Source organism: Trachymyrmex septentrionalis, unplaced genomic scaffold (assembly GCF_001594115.1).
Source record: "Trachymyrmex septentrionalis isolate Tsep2-gDNA-1 unplaced genomic scaffold, Tsep1.0 scaffold21, whole genome shotgun sequence".
Classification (NCBI taxonomy): Eukaryota; Metazoa; Arthropoda; class Insecta; order Hymenoptera; family Formicidae; genus Trachymyrmex; species Trachymyrmex septentrionalis.
Genome location: NW_017305288.1, coordinates 1,593,516 through 1,610,401, shown reverse-complemented (window position 1 = coordinate 1,610,401; position 16,886 = coordinate 1,593,516). Strand labels below are relative to the sequence as shown.

General features: G+C 31.3%; 1 protein-coding gene across 7 annotated transcripts in view; it reads left to right on the top strand.

Annotated features, from left to right (window-relative positions):
* The first annotated feature begins 3,880 nt into the window (after positions 1–3,880).
* Positions 3,881–16,886, top strand: part of LOC108748069 (putative aminopeptidase W07G4.4) — a 19,513-nt gene continuing 6,507 nt past the window's right edge. For 2 of the 7 annotated variants that reach the window (XM_018486054.1, XM_018486060.1), the window contains exons 1-4: positions 3,881–3,988; positions 4,146–4,465; positions 9,244–9,525; positions 12,799–12,907. In XM_018486054.1, coding sequence (XP_018341556.1) covers positions 4,449–4,465; positions 9,244–9,525; positions 12,799–12,907 — 408 coding nt within the window. In that variant the 5' untranslated portion in view covers positions 3,881–3,988; positions 4,146–4,448. Of the gene's footprint in view, positions 4,019–4,145; positions 4,466–9,243; positions 9,526–12,798; positions 12,908–16,886 lie in introns of all 7 variants that reach the window. The other 5 variants (XM_018486055.1, XM_018486057.1, XM_018486058.1 and 2 more) reach the window with 5 other exon arrangements.

Below are 16,886 nucleotides of genomic sequence, written 5' to 3'. Positions count from 1 at the left end.
ACACACACACACACACACACACACACACACACAGAGGGAAAGAGAGTCAATTAGTTAACTATTTGGAGGATAATAAATTATTAGAAGAGTGCCAATCAGGATTTAGAGAGAGAGTCTCATGTGAGACTGCCCTTCAATGGGTTATATCGAATTGGAAAAGAAGTATAAATGAAAGAAAGATGATAAGAGTATTTTTAGATTTAAAAAGAGCGTTTGAATTAGTAGACAGAGATATTTTGTTAAAAAAAAAATGGAAAGTTATAGGATAACAGGGATAGTACTTAGTTGATTTAAAAGTTATTTAGAAAACAGAACTCAGAGAGTTAAATTTAATGGAAGTTTGTCAGAATCTATTGCTGTGAGTTCCATAGGGATCAGTATTAGGATTACGTTATTATTTTTACTCTATATAAATGACTTGACAAGAGTTGTTTGTGGCAATTGTGAAATTAGATTATTCGCAGATGATGCACTAATATATACAATAGACCATACAAGTCAAGAAATAAATAATAATCTTAATGTACAGATAATATACAGCAAAAAATTGAGAAATGGTTGAAAAATTATAGACTGAAATCAAATGTGAATAAAATCAAAGTTATGCTAGTTAGAGATATTAGGAAAAAAGTATCGGAAAGCAATATAAAAGTAAAACTAGAAAATATAGCATTAGAAGTGGTTAGTGAAATTAAATACTTAGGTGTCATTATAGATAGAAATTTAAATTTTGCAGCATATGTTAACCTAGAGAAAAAGATAGGATCGAAATTGGAGGCATTTCGTCGAATTAGTATGAATTTGACACTATGAGGTGTGTTGTATACAAAGCGATAATTGCTCCAAATATTGTTTGTCTATATGACTGAGTTTAAACGATTATAATGTGCAGTATTTACAGAAATTGCAAAATAAGGGAATGACAATTATATTACGATGCAATTACAAAACAAGAATTGAAGGCATGCTTGAGGCATTGCAATTGAAGGCATGTCAATTAAGGAAAGAATGGAATACAATGTTTGTATTTTGATACATAAAATAGTAAATAGAAATTGTTTTATTTAACGGGTTATTTAAAAAATAAGATAGAGCAAGTAAGAAGAGAGGAAGGAGTACAAACAAAGAAGATCAGAGGAAAATATATATATTAAAAGATGTAAAAGAGGAACAGAGAATGTTGTTATATGATGGATTTAAAATGTAAAACAATTTTACCTAATGAAATAAGAAAAGAAAAAAGATTAAAAAACTTTAAGAGAGCGCTAGTGCCATATATAAGAAGTGCAGAGGGATAGTGCAATGTAGATATAAGATGTTTAAGTCTGGCAGTTTGGATAATTAATAAATAGGCAATATATTAGATTGTATCACACATTGTAGCTATTAAAGCTAATAAAGATCAATCAATCAATCTCCCCCCCTCTCTCTCTCCCTCTCTCTCTCTGTTTCAATTTTAAAGTTATGAAAATTTACGACGACAAATAATATCTCTTTGCAGTGATGCACATTATACAATTACTTTATACAATTATGATTTTTCTTTAAAAGCACAACCTTTAAATATTCAATATATGTTGAAAAACATAAACATTATGGCAAGAAAAAGCCTCGCTCTAGCTTATAGCAACATTTTTTTTCAGCATAGACTTCAGATAGCAAAAGCCATTAATCAGTTCAATTAAAAAAATTATTCATTTTAAAGATAACTATCCAGCAAAAATTGAACACAAATTTAATACAAATGATTTCTGAAAACTTTGTATTTTAATATATTATACAAAAATTCATCTTAAATATAATTTTAAAATAAAAATTGCATATTGAGATAAATATTTTTTTATTTGACAATTACAAATCAATTTACCATTTTTAAATTAAACTAAAAATAGTTATGAAGGTATTGAATAATAAAAATTTTCGCAAAAATTGAGTTTTGTTAATTCGTATTTGTTGCTGAAAAATTGTTAAAATATCTACATTTTTATTCACGGTTAGTTACTTTTAAACAGTAACTCGTTGCCCTGTTACCATTGTGTTTTTTATTTCCGACGTTTTGTGTATATCAGCCGCACCAGCTTGTCTAGCATTCAGATCGCGAAATGCAAAATAAGGCCCAAATGTTTATGCGATTGAGAGCTTACAACTGCGTAAGAGATTGCGCGACGACAATTCGGATAGATCGATTGCGATTAGCGCGCGGACGTTAAGGTATATTTCTTCGGCTACAATTACGCTAAAAAGTTAATCGTGTACTATGAATGTGCTCTCTCTGCGCGTGCTCTCTGAAGAGAGAAACTTTTGAGATGAGCATAAATGTATCGTATCTGTGTGCACGAACACTAGTCCGCACTAAAGACAATTGAAATGTGGCAACATGTCTCTGTCTCGCTGCTTGGCGTGCGAGAAGGTGAATTTCATCAAATTACAAATTTAAAGTACTCTAATTCAGAAACGGCACCACTAAGCCATCCCATTTTTTTATAAGATTCCAATCATATTTCTACATTACATATTTATTTTTTTTTTTTAATCTGTAGAAGATTTTCGCCGCAAAGTTAATATTAGGTGTAGTAAAAAGTCATCGCGTTTTTTTAAAAGACATCTATCAGTAAAAACCGCAATTACTTTCTTACCAATATAAATATATCTTGATAGAGTAAAGATTCAGCTTTAAAAATCTCTTTTTTAAATTATACGATACGACAATTTTTAATGGAGTTATGAGCAATTAAAGTCAAAATAATTCTTTTATTTAATCCGCGATAACTCAGTAATCAAAAGTCGTAGGAATATTTAAAAAAAACGATTTTGTAGGGAAAGTATCAAGCTTTCACGATATGTAATCGAAAATTTTCTCAAATTCGTTTTGGACACGTTACAAATCCACAAAGTGAGAAGAAAATTTTTCGTCTTTTTCAGCTCGTAGTTTTTGGTATGTAAAAATTATCAAACTCATATAAACTTAAAAAATGTGATAAGCTTTTAAAAGTAGAGATTTCAAACTTTAAAACCCTTTTTTTAAATTTGAATTTCATTCATTATTGACGAAGATATTGTATATACAACTTTGAGCTAAAAAATACGCGATGACTTTTTACTACACCTAATTATATATTATTTCGACAAGGCTTAATATAGGAGTTTACGTAAGAGAAACTCTTTGAAGGTGGATATCTCCATTTCGGCACCGCTAGGGTCTTTGAAATTTAACTATATATAGATAAAATTATTTTAAACATAATATCCAAATTTCAAAAAAATCTATAGAAACTCAATTTTTTTTCTCGAAGAAATACCTTAAATTTCTTTATAAAACATCTTACTCGCACGCAACATTTGGGTTGCCTTAATTAGTAATTATCCTCAATAGTAATCATGAGACATCAGACTATATATATAAATATCTAGTAAGCAACAGTAAGAATAATTGTTATCAGACAAGACAAAATATGAATAGAACACTTATATTTATAACTTATAAATTTTAAGTCAGTTTAGAAAAAAGAGTGATTATAGTGACTCATTTTAGACGATAGTGACTTTCAGTACCTTATTAAAGAAAAGTAACAAAAGTGAGTTAATTAAATGAGATAGCTAAATGAGATAGCTAAATATTATTCTTATTTATATTTGTACGAATTTATATTTGTTTGCATATAAATAAATTAGCATAGATAAATGAAATAAAGAGTTGGAAAAAGTCAGACATAGTGTACAGTTTACAAATATAGATCGTCGACCATCCGACCATCGACACTGCATCTGTTTGGAATTGGAAATTCAAGGTGATCCGGTGTGCAGGCCACGAACGCTGGCAACGTTGCGGCGATTTAACGGTAGTAGTTTCATATCAGTATATATCCTACTCCGGACGAGGATGGCTATGTAGTGGTAAAGACGGTCGGTTATATTCGAGAAAACACAGACTTTAGTATTGTGCACGTTCTCGAGTTGGTCGCTCACAAATCTTATCATGCAGGAGAAGGTAATATCGCTGGCACATCGAGCGATAACTGTATACACTTTCTGCTTTTATTATTCTCTTCTCTCTCTCTCTCTCTCTCTCTCTCTCTCTCTCTTTCTCTCTCTCAAATATATATGCGTAACATACATTTTTCTTTCCTTTTTTTTTACTTTTTCAGCTATTTTCAGTGTTATTACAGTGACCGTCGCCGGATTTCAGATTTGAAGCGTGCCGCGAGTACGGTTTCGATCCTGCGCTCTTCGCTTTTTCGAGGCGTTCGATCAGGCCACGAGACATCCATTTTGACAGTACGACAGCAAGATCGTGTAGAACACGCGCAACAGCCATACGTCTATTTTCGTTGGTTATCAAGAGGCGTATGAATTTCACGTTACAGTTGTGCAGAAGATAATACCTATACATTTCCGTACGTTATCTCGCACAGAGTATCTTTAAGAGTACGGCGTGGGCGCGGCGCATCATGGCGGTGGAATCAAGGTAAATACACGAAAAGCTCATACGACATGCGCCGGTAAATGCTGTATTCTAAACGCGAATGACCTTTGATGGGACAACAGTAACTTAGTGCACAAGGGCATAATTATTCATGCAGATGGTTTGGATTCGATCATTAGCCATTTAAATTTTGTAAAAGGATGGTAGAAATAGATAGGAATATGAAATACGTCGCGCTTTGACAAACTTTAAAAGAGAATAATAGCATCGCGTAAAATTAAATACTCTCATACAAAAGATTTCTATATACATTTCAATGCTGTATAAGCATAAATTTATTATGCTTTCAAAGGTTTTACATTTGAAAGATTCGAGTTTATATATCTTAGTGCTTTAAATTTCTATCATATCTACCTCCAATCTTTCGCTGTATTTTCTGAAATGAGAATAACTATTGTTGTTATTTTTCGACTTGTATTATATATTAATTGTCGAAAATATCAGGTGGTATATTGAGTTGTTCCTATAACTGTGCGCTTTAATTAATAAGTAATTCGTAATTTCATCGTAAATTGTAGATTCTTGGTGAATAATTAGGTAGTCTATGTCGAAAACGTGACGTAAACATATTTGCTTGCGAATTCGCGCGAACTCATGAGAAATGCGAATTTCTCTAAGCCAATGTTGGTTCGTTTCGCACTGTTACGCGAGATCCAGTGGTGCCCAACTGTTTCGAAGCTGCAAAGTTTCCGGCATCATTAGCTCGTAACTTAGAATACGCTCCTGATTGATTGCATATTGTGCATGCACTTGATAGAAGTAAGTTTCATTCATTAGCAGCTGAGATAAGTAGATATTAAAATCCAATAAAATATAATAGTTTTCACAATGTTATTTTTATTTCTTTCTTAACTCAAATTATGCAAGACTTGATGTTGTTGACTTGTTTCTTTTCTAAAACTTTTGACATATATAATGATTCATGAAACTGATCAAATCGTTATTGTTACAAATTTCTTTTAAAAATTCGTAAACAGAGATAATTATAGCAAGATCATAAATGCTTATACATATCTTATGTTGATGCTGCGATAGTACATTTGATCAGTTTTGAGTCATTATATACTTGACTTTACAAATCATGTTTTAATATATTTGAGCATGAATAATAAAATTGGTAACAATAAAAAGCAATAAATATATTTTGTTGATGAATTTATAAAATTAGCAATATAATGTATTCCTTACTTCATTAATTTATTTAAATACTTTAGTTTATATGGGAGTACTTTATTGGAACTTTTAATCGAATCCATAGATATATGCGTATGCTACGTATATTTTTTATGATATTTCCAATTTTATTCCTAATTATATGAACAACTCATATGTACTCGTATGTGTAAAATCAAATATTAGTACTAACATTCGTGTAGTAATAAAAGTAAAATATTATTCATCAAGATATTACGCGCTTACACTTAACTCTCTCTCTTTACTTAAGTATAACCTAATAATTCCTAAAGGCTCGCGTTTTTCTTAATTTTTCCATTCTTTAAGCCATTGTTAGTTTTGGCAAATACTAGATGCAGTTAGATAGTGGTAAATTCCAGAGTAAATTATTGGCGAATCGTGCATAAACTGCACGAAGCGAGTTCATAGAAACACCTGATGGTAGCAATGATCGTAGATCTACGAAGACTTCATTATCTCTGCGTGATGTATATACACACACACACACACACACACACACACACACGCTCACGAGAGCGCGAGAAAGCATTATTGTCTGTTAGATTATGTTCGTAATCGATCGATGTTCGATTTACCGCGTGTACGATATCATGTGTACTCTTGAGATTTATTATCTTCCATAGAATTCAACGTTATTGTGCCCGAATTGTGACCAGTCAGTATTGACTAGATTGATTTCGCGTGTGGGAAAACCTGTTAAAAATATGTTAGAATGTGATATACAAATATGAAAACTCTATTAGACCAGGTTAAAATAAGGTCTGGTTAATTGCTATCGTTGCAAAAGAACATTTCAAACTTGTGATAAAATATTTTTTAATTAAACTGTGTATCTTTCGATTGTGATATAGAATCTAAATTAAATTTAATCATCGATTTTATTTAACGAAACACTTCACTTCTATATTAATTACACATAGATAGCATAGTTAGGATAAGTATTTTTCATTTCTGGCTCTCTCTCACACACACACACACACACACACACACAAAACAGATAATTCTGTATCGATGCTAGAGATGTTACAAGATACTTTGAAAGATGTTATGTAAGAATGTTTTCATAGCAACTCGCTGGCACCATTTTTCGAAATTATCTTAAAAAATTTTCGTACATTTCATGCAGTACATTTCCTATAAAGTATATGTGCACACCTACTTCTCTAATATTTTCTTTTCTTTTGTATAAAAAGAATCTTTGTAGTATTATGGCAAGAGGTTTATGTAGCCCTTTTAGATGTATATAACAATATTTGTATAGACTTTATATAAACTTTCTTACTCTGGAATATGAACGTTTACATATCAACTAACATATTCTACAATTATATTATCTTTAGTTTTTTACTCATCTCTATATGTTACATGTTCAAATATATATATCATACACTAAATCCGAGATAAAAACATATAAAATACATTATTTAATAATTTTTTATATAAATATTCGCGTATTCTATAAATATTTAAATATCATTTTAATAATAACAATTTTCGACTATTTAGATCTAAGCAATTTAGCAGTGACTACTTTCGTCTGTGAAAGTGATGCTAGAGATATTGTTAATATAATGTATTCAACATTGAATTTGCGCTCAGTAATCTTATCCAACGATTATATTCATCTAAATTATTAAACCATTTTGTTCTTCAAGTCGCACATTTAATAATACGTATCTTCATTTTAGTGCTAAATGTAAAAGAAGATAACGATATTTATAGTTACCGTCATCGATAAGAATACTATATATTTTACAGAATATTTATATAGTTGCAACACAGTACTCCAACAGAATTTATCTTCCAACAAAATGTCGTATCTATGATTAAATAAATTAAGTTGAATTTACAAAATATTAACAATATTATATTTTCACCGTTATTTATAATTTTATTTAAATTTAATATGTTGATTTTTACATTTAATAAAATACAATAAATAAAAACAAAATGAAAATAATTTTTAGTCTCAAATTATTATTATGAAAGAATATTTGTTAACATACAAACAAAAATACTAATATAGTAGAGAGCGCCTAGGACCGGTCAAAGTTAGATGTTTCGAATAATATAATTCTTGGTTCATGAATTTAATTTATCTCAAATGTGCGCCGAAACGTTCGGATATTTAAACACAATCAATCTGAGATACTAAAAAAATATTAATTATAATCTTTTTCTATTTTGTTAACTTGTTCCCTCTCCAAGTAATAAGCTATTTAATATAATTTAATACAATGGCATTTGATATTAAAAACATAAAATATGTAAAATTAATAAATAAGATATTATAAATATGATATAAAAATAAAAATGTTTTAAATACGCTTACTATTATAACGATCCATCTTTAAAAAAGTTGATAATAGATTATTTGTATTAGAAATAATATACAAGATGAAACAAGATCTTTCTCTCTCTCACACACACACACACACACACACACACACACACACACACACACACACACACACACACACAAAATAAAAATGATTTCCCAAGTTAATAAACTCCAGGACTATTAAAATCTATATCCATTGAAATACGTGTCCACTGTACTAAATAAATAATAGTATCGATATCATTTAAAAATATTATAACAAAATCAACGTAAATTATGTGAGAACAAAAGGTTTTCTCTGACTTTTATCATAATAAATAATGTTATTTTATATAAAATGATATTTATAAATGCTCGAAAATGCAAAACATGTGCATGAATGCTTGAACTTTAAAGAATAAATGAAAGTGAATGGAAATAAATCACAAAATTAAATAATAAGGGAAAAAGAAACTTTTAAATTGTTTTAACATTATATTCGGTTTAATAGCTGTGTGTCAATTTTAGACTGTAATATTTATCTTTTAACGTTTGCGTTACTAATTCGTCATAAAGTATTATATGGTGATTTTATTTCTTTTCACATACGAATATTCAGTTCGCTCTCTTATGTGATTTTATCCGAGCAAAAATAAGGAGAAATTGCAAATATGAAAAGACAGATGTATGGGTAAACATCCCCGCAGAGAAAATCAAATGCGACACTGTCCCATAAACACTGCAAGATACATCGAAAAATAAATGTAGAAATTTTATATCTCCTATTTGTGATTCTGTTTGAGAGATTTTGTACATAATTTTACTGAAAATACGCGCACAAAATTTCGAATATAATTATAGAAATAATACGAATAACAGTTAAAATTTGTTTACAAAAACATTTATATTTATAAAAATGAAATTAAAACATTTGCATTTATTCTTCTATATACAATATTTAACAGGCTACAATTTTAGCAAATAAATAATTCTAATGGCATTGAGTGAATCTCATCACTCTCTCTCTCTCTCTCTCTCTCTCTCTCTCTCTCTCTCTCTCTCTCTCATTTTCTTTTTTTTTTTATGAACATTTTTATCTTCCTCTGCTAATTTGTATTCCACTGTAATTATATTGATTTCAATGGACCTATCGTATTCTCGCTAACGATTAATTATCTTGCTATTGTCTAATCGGATTTGCTAATAAGTGAAACATTCAAATAACATGGATAATGATTCATTTCAGATGGATGCCATGTCAGTTGAAAATTGAAACGAATATCTGCAGCGGCGAATACGATGGCATTATTCTGGTGTCAGGAAGTACCCCTGGATCCAACGAGCCGGAACCCTTCAAAACCGTCCTCTATACCGCGGCCCAGATCGATGCTGCACTGGGCGTGATCGGCGCGGTTTTGCCCATCAATTTGCTCGCAAAAAGGCTCATTTACAGCCCAACGGGTCCGCTTAACATGGATTATCACGATGTGCGGAGTTTCGCAGAGGCAGCTACGAAGGGAATAAAACGGTAATTCTTTTGTATTATCCCGCACGCTTTTCTTTCTTTTTATAGGTTTTTTAACGTAAATGCCAAACTAACGGAACCGTTATGTCTACAGAAATATATTTTTTATATGTATTATATCAATTTATTTTATCAGCTTTCAAATACGATTTTATAATACATTTAAATAAAAATATAATATATTGAATAAAGATATGAAGAAGCGATATGTATTATATTGTAATCGGGTAATATATATTCAAGTCCGCATTTATTAGCTGAGCAAAAGCGTACCGTCAAACGTCTGCCTAGTTAAACCCCATCACTTAACTAAATCTTAATGAATAAATTATATAATAATGCGCTCTCAAAATCCGCAAAAAAATTTTTGCGCTCATTTTAACTAAAAAAAATTTTTTGTAAAAGAGCTGAGTAGACTGTCAGTCAGCCTCACTCCCCCCCCCCTTTTTCTACGTGTTAATAACAATCGATTTGGAAAATCAAATACATAGGATTTATGCACTATTTATGCACTTTCATATTTACATAGTTTGAATTTTTGCGCTGCATCCCTTAAGGCACTTCCTTTTTGGAGCAAATAGTCATATTCATCCCTAAGTCGTTTAAAATTGCAAAATTACACTATCTAACTATGTAAAATATATCTTTAATTTATGCACTACTGTTTCCAAGCAGATCCGATTTTTGCGCTACGACCCTTAAGGGTTAATTGGCTATTTTACAAAGTATTACATTTTTTATTGCCTTTAGCTTTTAATCTCCTTGGTAATTACGGACTAATAATTACCTATTAATTCAATTTCTTCATGTTATCAGGTAATTAAATAATAGTTGTCGATATAGCTATATAAAACCATTTTTATATAGAAGAGATGGTAATGCTATAAACAATAAAAGACAATGACAAGAGACAATAAAAGGGATGATATACATACAATGACACAATGCTATCAAAGCAACACCACGCACCTATACTGTCTCTTTTTAATTTCAGTTCAACAAGATTTCTACATGTTCAGTTCTTTGTCTATACATATACGAATCAATATTTATTGCAAAACACAAAAATATTTTTTCAATTTCTTGATTCTTTAACAATAATCACTAATAATTCAACAATATTTTTAATCTCTTTGGTATTTCTAATAAGCATTCTTCAACTATATAAGGGACACTTTACTAAATTCCACAATTGAAGCGCGCAAATTCCAGTGTTTTTCATTGTCCGGATATAATTGGATTTAGCGAGCATCCAGGAAGTGACGTTATATCTGCGTTCTTGTGTCGGCAATTTGCATATATTTGAAAAAAATCGTTGTATTTTTTTCGAGCTCGTTACAATTAATCGAAATCGGTGTGAGAGTAATTAATTAAGTGCTCTTGATTGTATGTGTTTACAATTTTGAACATCTTCATATAAGCATCGAGTGTTCATTCACTATCGACATGATGGTCTTGCAACGAAACGAGCCACAAACGATTGTCAGCGTTTTGTGTACTCCAATAGCTGCATACGGGAAACGCAATGATGTACGAACGAAATTCCGCGCGAACCATACGCCTGTCCGTCGCGAAATTCGATTGAAAAATGAAATTCCTGTCCGTTTGGCACAACTGTTTTTTTTTTTTTTTTTTTTTTTTACGCGGACAGTGACGTTAACGAAAGATTGGCATGGATCAGCACGTTCTATGTTAGTAGAAAAAAGTAATGAACGTATCTTGCGTATCAATTTAGGGTAAAGCGAGATAATTTGGATAGGTTAACATTGCAGAAATTGTAGTGTACGTTTTGTATGTTTAATTACACTATACGATCTCGATCTTTTACACAATTTCAAAATTTTTATTAATATATCCCAATTACCTTACTTTACTCTATACGCATTTTGTTTTAATGGTAAGTATTTTTTAAATTTGGTTCCAACTTACAATTTTGAATAATATCAAGAGCGGGCCAATTTTAATAAATATTTAAAATATTATGTAAATAATATAAACAGTAAACAACAAAGTAATAAATTAAAAATAAAGCATAAAGGATAAAGCTCATAAACTCTTGGATGCCAACTTTTGTATAATTATTTGAAAGTATAATTTGCTTACACTTGTAATTTACTTTTTTCCTTATGCAAACCTTCGTAGTATTCTCCGGAGGAAACTGGTCACAGCCTTCGAATTTTATTCTTTTAGTCTGTATTTTATTACCAATATTTTCTGCGGACAAAACTGTTATCGCGCTCCGTTACATATCTAAGCAATAATGTGGTTTACTTTTAAGATTTCGAAATAATAGCGATGCACGGTTCTACGCGACATTAATACCAAACTCAAATCAGAAGTACTTTGTTGAATTGAGAATAGAACGGGAGATTTGAGAACTGTGATATAACGACAGTTTCTCGAAATTACCAAGTACGAGACATCGCACGCAACGCATCAGGAACATTTAACAAAGTTTAAACATGATAGCAATATACTTCAGGAATAGATTAATAGTTCGTGATTCGCAAAAGTGAGAGGCACCTTCGGTTATACAGCTCACGTTTGTATTACACCCGACAAGATGAAAATTAGATACAAAGAGAGCGAGAATGGCCATTCGTGTCTCGAGATACTCAATGAGAATCGTACTTGTCCCCAGAGAACTCATTTCTCTTCTTTTTTTTTGCATGAACGTCCTCTGGAGTGTAATATTATTGCAGGTTCTATGGTAGCAATATTACTGCGTGGATTATGATGTCCGCCGACAATCATCAAATATAAACGATATGTCCGCACCGTAATTACTGTCAACTTCCTTTTGAGTCTATATACGTGATTCCTACTGCCTTTGAATTTTATTTTTACGATATTTCTTGATCCTTTACTTAGATCTTTTATTTAGATTCTTTTTATAACTGACTCTTATATGCCCTTTCTATTAGTTATTTGACATTAAGAATCCTTCATTTTGATTAATTTAGATTCTCAGATTGGTATTCTACTACTATCGATTTATCTGTTAATAGGATAATTCTTGACCGATTGAGTCTTTTGTTGATCATCACTTTTTTAAAGAAATAATAGAGTTAATTTATGGGAAACGAGAAAAAAATTTTTGTTTCGCATATACACAGGATTTATCTAATCTGGGTAATTTTGGATTAGAAAAGACTAAAGTAAAATATTATATAATCTCTCTAAAATTCATTTCATTATATGATCAAATATTATTGTATTAGGATAATATATAATTCATCAATGTAACTGAGTTTATGACTTTTCTGCATTTATTAGGGCTTTAAAAGCTGGGGTAAAATGTCCTTTGTTGGTACTACTGCCAGATGATCGTTTTGAGAACGTTGAGCTAGTCACGCTTCTTGGTGCTTTGGAGGGTCTCTATGTGGTGAGTTCTATTACAATAAATTGTTTGTCATAATATTATAGTTAATATTATAGTTAATATCGAAATAATATATTAAATAGATCATATCGTATCTTTTATCTGGGAAGTAGAATATTAAGTGATTTAAAATATTATTAATAAAACAAAAAATTTATAACTGCACAAATGTACGATTTATATAGTAAGATAAATAAATAAAATTAATTACTTTGTTATTAGAACCTCATGCCTGGAGACGTTTAAGAAAAGAGTCTCTGTTAGCTTATTTAATTCAATCGAAAATAGCAATAAAAACAGATTTCCCACTCATAACGATTGCTAAATGTGGAAAAGTTAGAGCGATCGGTACTAAACGTTACTGAGATAGTAGAATTTAAAAATAGAAATGGGAAAAATCGCTGGCTAAAATTGAGAGAATCGATAAGCGAATGTTACTCGATTGTGCCAATATATCCGGTTAAGGCATTTCGCAGATAGTTGGTACAGTTGTGGTTATACGAGAGCCGTTTAAACCAATCAAACAGATACAACATAGCTTTGTGCGCATCTATACATTGGCAGAATAGGAAGCCTGTAGTTGTATCTGGAAGGAATTCATCTCCGTGTTTCAGCCGAGTTTGGTGTGCTGCGGTCTGATTGGCTGCCCCCAAGTTACTCACCATATTCTAACTCTAGTAAATCCGTCTCTAAATCCCATCTCTAAACTAAATTACTATTGTGATTTTAATCCATAACTAATGACTAAGTGAGCTGTGCAACGCAATTCAACTAATCTATAATATTCTACGAAAACAGAATTAATGTCCGATCGTTCCAATAAGATTCTATTCGCTATAATCGAATAATATTACTATAAACCTCTGGATATTTATTATTTAATAATTATGAGAAGCTAGGATACATGGATAATTTGCAAACATTTGCATTTCACAAATGATTAATGCAAGTATTATAATCCATGCTATGCATCCAATGTAGACTGATTACAACCACTCGATGCTGACAAGCGACCGTATATTCGAGCTTTCAAAATGTATTTTTCTCGGATACGAATATATGTGACAGCGACAAAGGATAACATAACTTCAGCACAAGACATCAGCCAAGGATAAGATCATAAACATTTCAATAAACAAGTTCGTTCAATATTTTGAATAAACGATAGCCCAATGACAGATACCGACGGCAAAAAGTGCGGTCAACACTATCATCAAACAACATCTGCCACAGACAGACTCCGGCGCGGTCTGTGCTTGATCGATAAGTGTTCAGCGTGTCTTACAGAGGATATTGGGTTGCACAACTCGATTGCGAGCTCCATTGTTCATTAACCTCAGCGCCGCCGCGGTTAATTACGGTCGGACGATAGTATCCGCGTTATTATGCGAACTTCCAAGTCGGAAGTTATCCGGCACGAGTATACGGTACGATCGATTTGTGAATTCTATAGTAGCTTTACCAGTGCGAGTCGCACGATCGACTACATACGTCACTCACGCACGCGTACATACATTCAACAATTAAAAATATTTAATTGAATACAGTCTTCCCGTAAACGTCGTGAATACCAAATTTCAAATATCTTGCTGGCATAGAAATACTGACTGATAAAACAGAAAACTTTTGTAACGATTTGTAAGAAAATAATGTATTAACCTACAATGAATGAAAAAAATGGTTGCCATAATTTATAGTCTTTTATCTATAGTCATTTTTGGGACTATACAGGGTGTTCAGCACAACGATCCGCACGATTTTTCAGACACTTCCGGCAGTTCAAAAAAAGAGTAAAGGATGAAAGTATTCCTCTATTTTATATAGGCTACAACATTCGTTAAAAAAATTAAAAAAAAATTTTTTTCATAAAAAAATCAAAGTCATCTTAAATTTTTTAAATAGCACCATTCAATTTTTTTTGTAATTCTTCTATCGCATGTTGTAGCTTGTGTAAAACAAATAAATATTCACCTTTCAACTTTTTTTTTATTGTAACTGTCGGAAGTATCTGAGAAATCATGCGGACCGTTACGTTAAACACCCTGGGTACATTTATAGTTATTTCAACCATGCAAATATAGTTAATTGTGCTATTAATAACAATCACACACAATGTTTGAAAATTTTTAATTCTTCCTTAACACATTTTTTATGTTATTATTACCACATAAATAATAAGTGAATTTAAGAAAAAGACTATAATTCACTATAATTGCAATTGCATTTACTGAATAAAAATGATTTTATTTATATCATTTATCTATATTTTGTCGTTTTATTAATACTTGAAATTATCATAATTTATAGTACAATTTTTTTCTTATTTTAAAGAACCATATATATAGTTATTTATTACTAACATTTTAGCAATAATAATCATAAAAAAGAGCTCCTACACCATAATTATTTTATCATGCAATTATAGTTACAAATAGCAAACACTTTTTTCTCAGTACAGTTTAAAAAATTACTATGTTATTCCAAAAGTTTAAAACACTGTGTCAATTAAAGCAAACTTATAACTACTTTTTGTATAAAATAAAACAATATTTTAAAGGTAAAAAGTAGCATTTTGTACAATTTCTATATATATATATATATATACATATAAATTTTGCAGTTGACTTATTCTTTTATTAAATTTCAATATTCAATAGTAAGTGTTAATATAGTATTGATTCATCCGTCATAAAATAAAATGACTGTTGAAGTAAAGACAAGATCTAGACATTCATCTCTTGACGAAGATTAAAGAAAGAGTGATAACTTTAAACCGATAAAGTAAAAGCAGTTGCAAAAGAAGAAGAGCACTACGCTTGTGATCAGTGTAGATTACACGCTAGATAGGACAAGAGACTTGTTCTCAGTCTTTGTATCATGGAGAAAGACCTATGAAATCTTTTGGATCTTCGCTGGGATGAACATTATTTATTATAAAGAGAATTTAAAAAAATTCTAGATATAAGATAGTAGTACTCCTCAAAAAAGTAAAAACTACCTAAACAACATATGTCAAAAAATATACTTTATCGGAAATAGAAGCATATTTCTATTTTGATAAGATAAGAGATTTCTTTGCATTTCTACTGAATGTCTTTTTTTAGATAAATTAATTTTTTATTCTGCACATAAAAAGATTCGATTATCACCAAAAAATAAATTAATTAAATGTAACAAATATTTCATATCTTTTATTGATACAAATCGGTGATATAATTTAATATTATTATTATTTTTAATAGTTTTATGTTAAAAGTTACTCCATTAATGTCATTAATTTGTTACACCATTGCATTCAAATTTAAACCGAGATTTAATTATTTCTTTCGGGACTTAAGCGTGACAAAGCTTATCTAATAGTGAATGTTCTCATAATTCGTTGCGCTCATACATAACAGACATTCTTTTGCATAAGTTCAAGGACCAAAATTCTAAGTTCGGATCACCAAGGGAGGAGTAGTTGGTCGGGGCTTGCTTGTGGGCGGCAACGGGGTGTAGCAAGAGGTTAGGAGGGTAAGCCGAGTGCTCTGCCCTATCAAGAGTAGCAAATGCTTGGCGTTCCTGAATCCTGGCGGCCGGCGAGGCGACCTAATTAGCGAAATACTCGGGTCCCCCCTCGTCTCGCCTCACCAACCGCTCAGCCTGCGGCACAGGAACGTTGTTGGCACCAAGCTCATACGCTTCTTTCTTGATAGTTCCCTCTTCTGACCCTCTTTCCTCTCCTGCTTGTCGCTCGTTCCTTCCGTCCGACGCAAATACGGGGCATCGTTTTCCAAATACCAGGAAGCGCCCTCGGAATTTCTGCGCCGCGTAATCGGAACACCGCGTTGTCGCGAATCTCGCATCGGTCTCTTTCTCGTTTCTCTTGCAGCTAGCAGTTTTCCGACTTTTTCAATTCTTTCTGTTCGCTCGCAAGCTGCATGAACGCGCACCAGAACGCGTTCAACACAAAAGGTCGCTCATGATAAAACGAACCGCACAC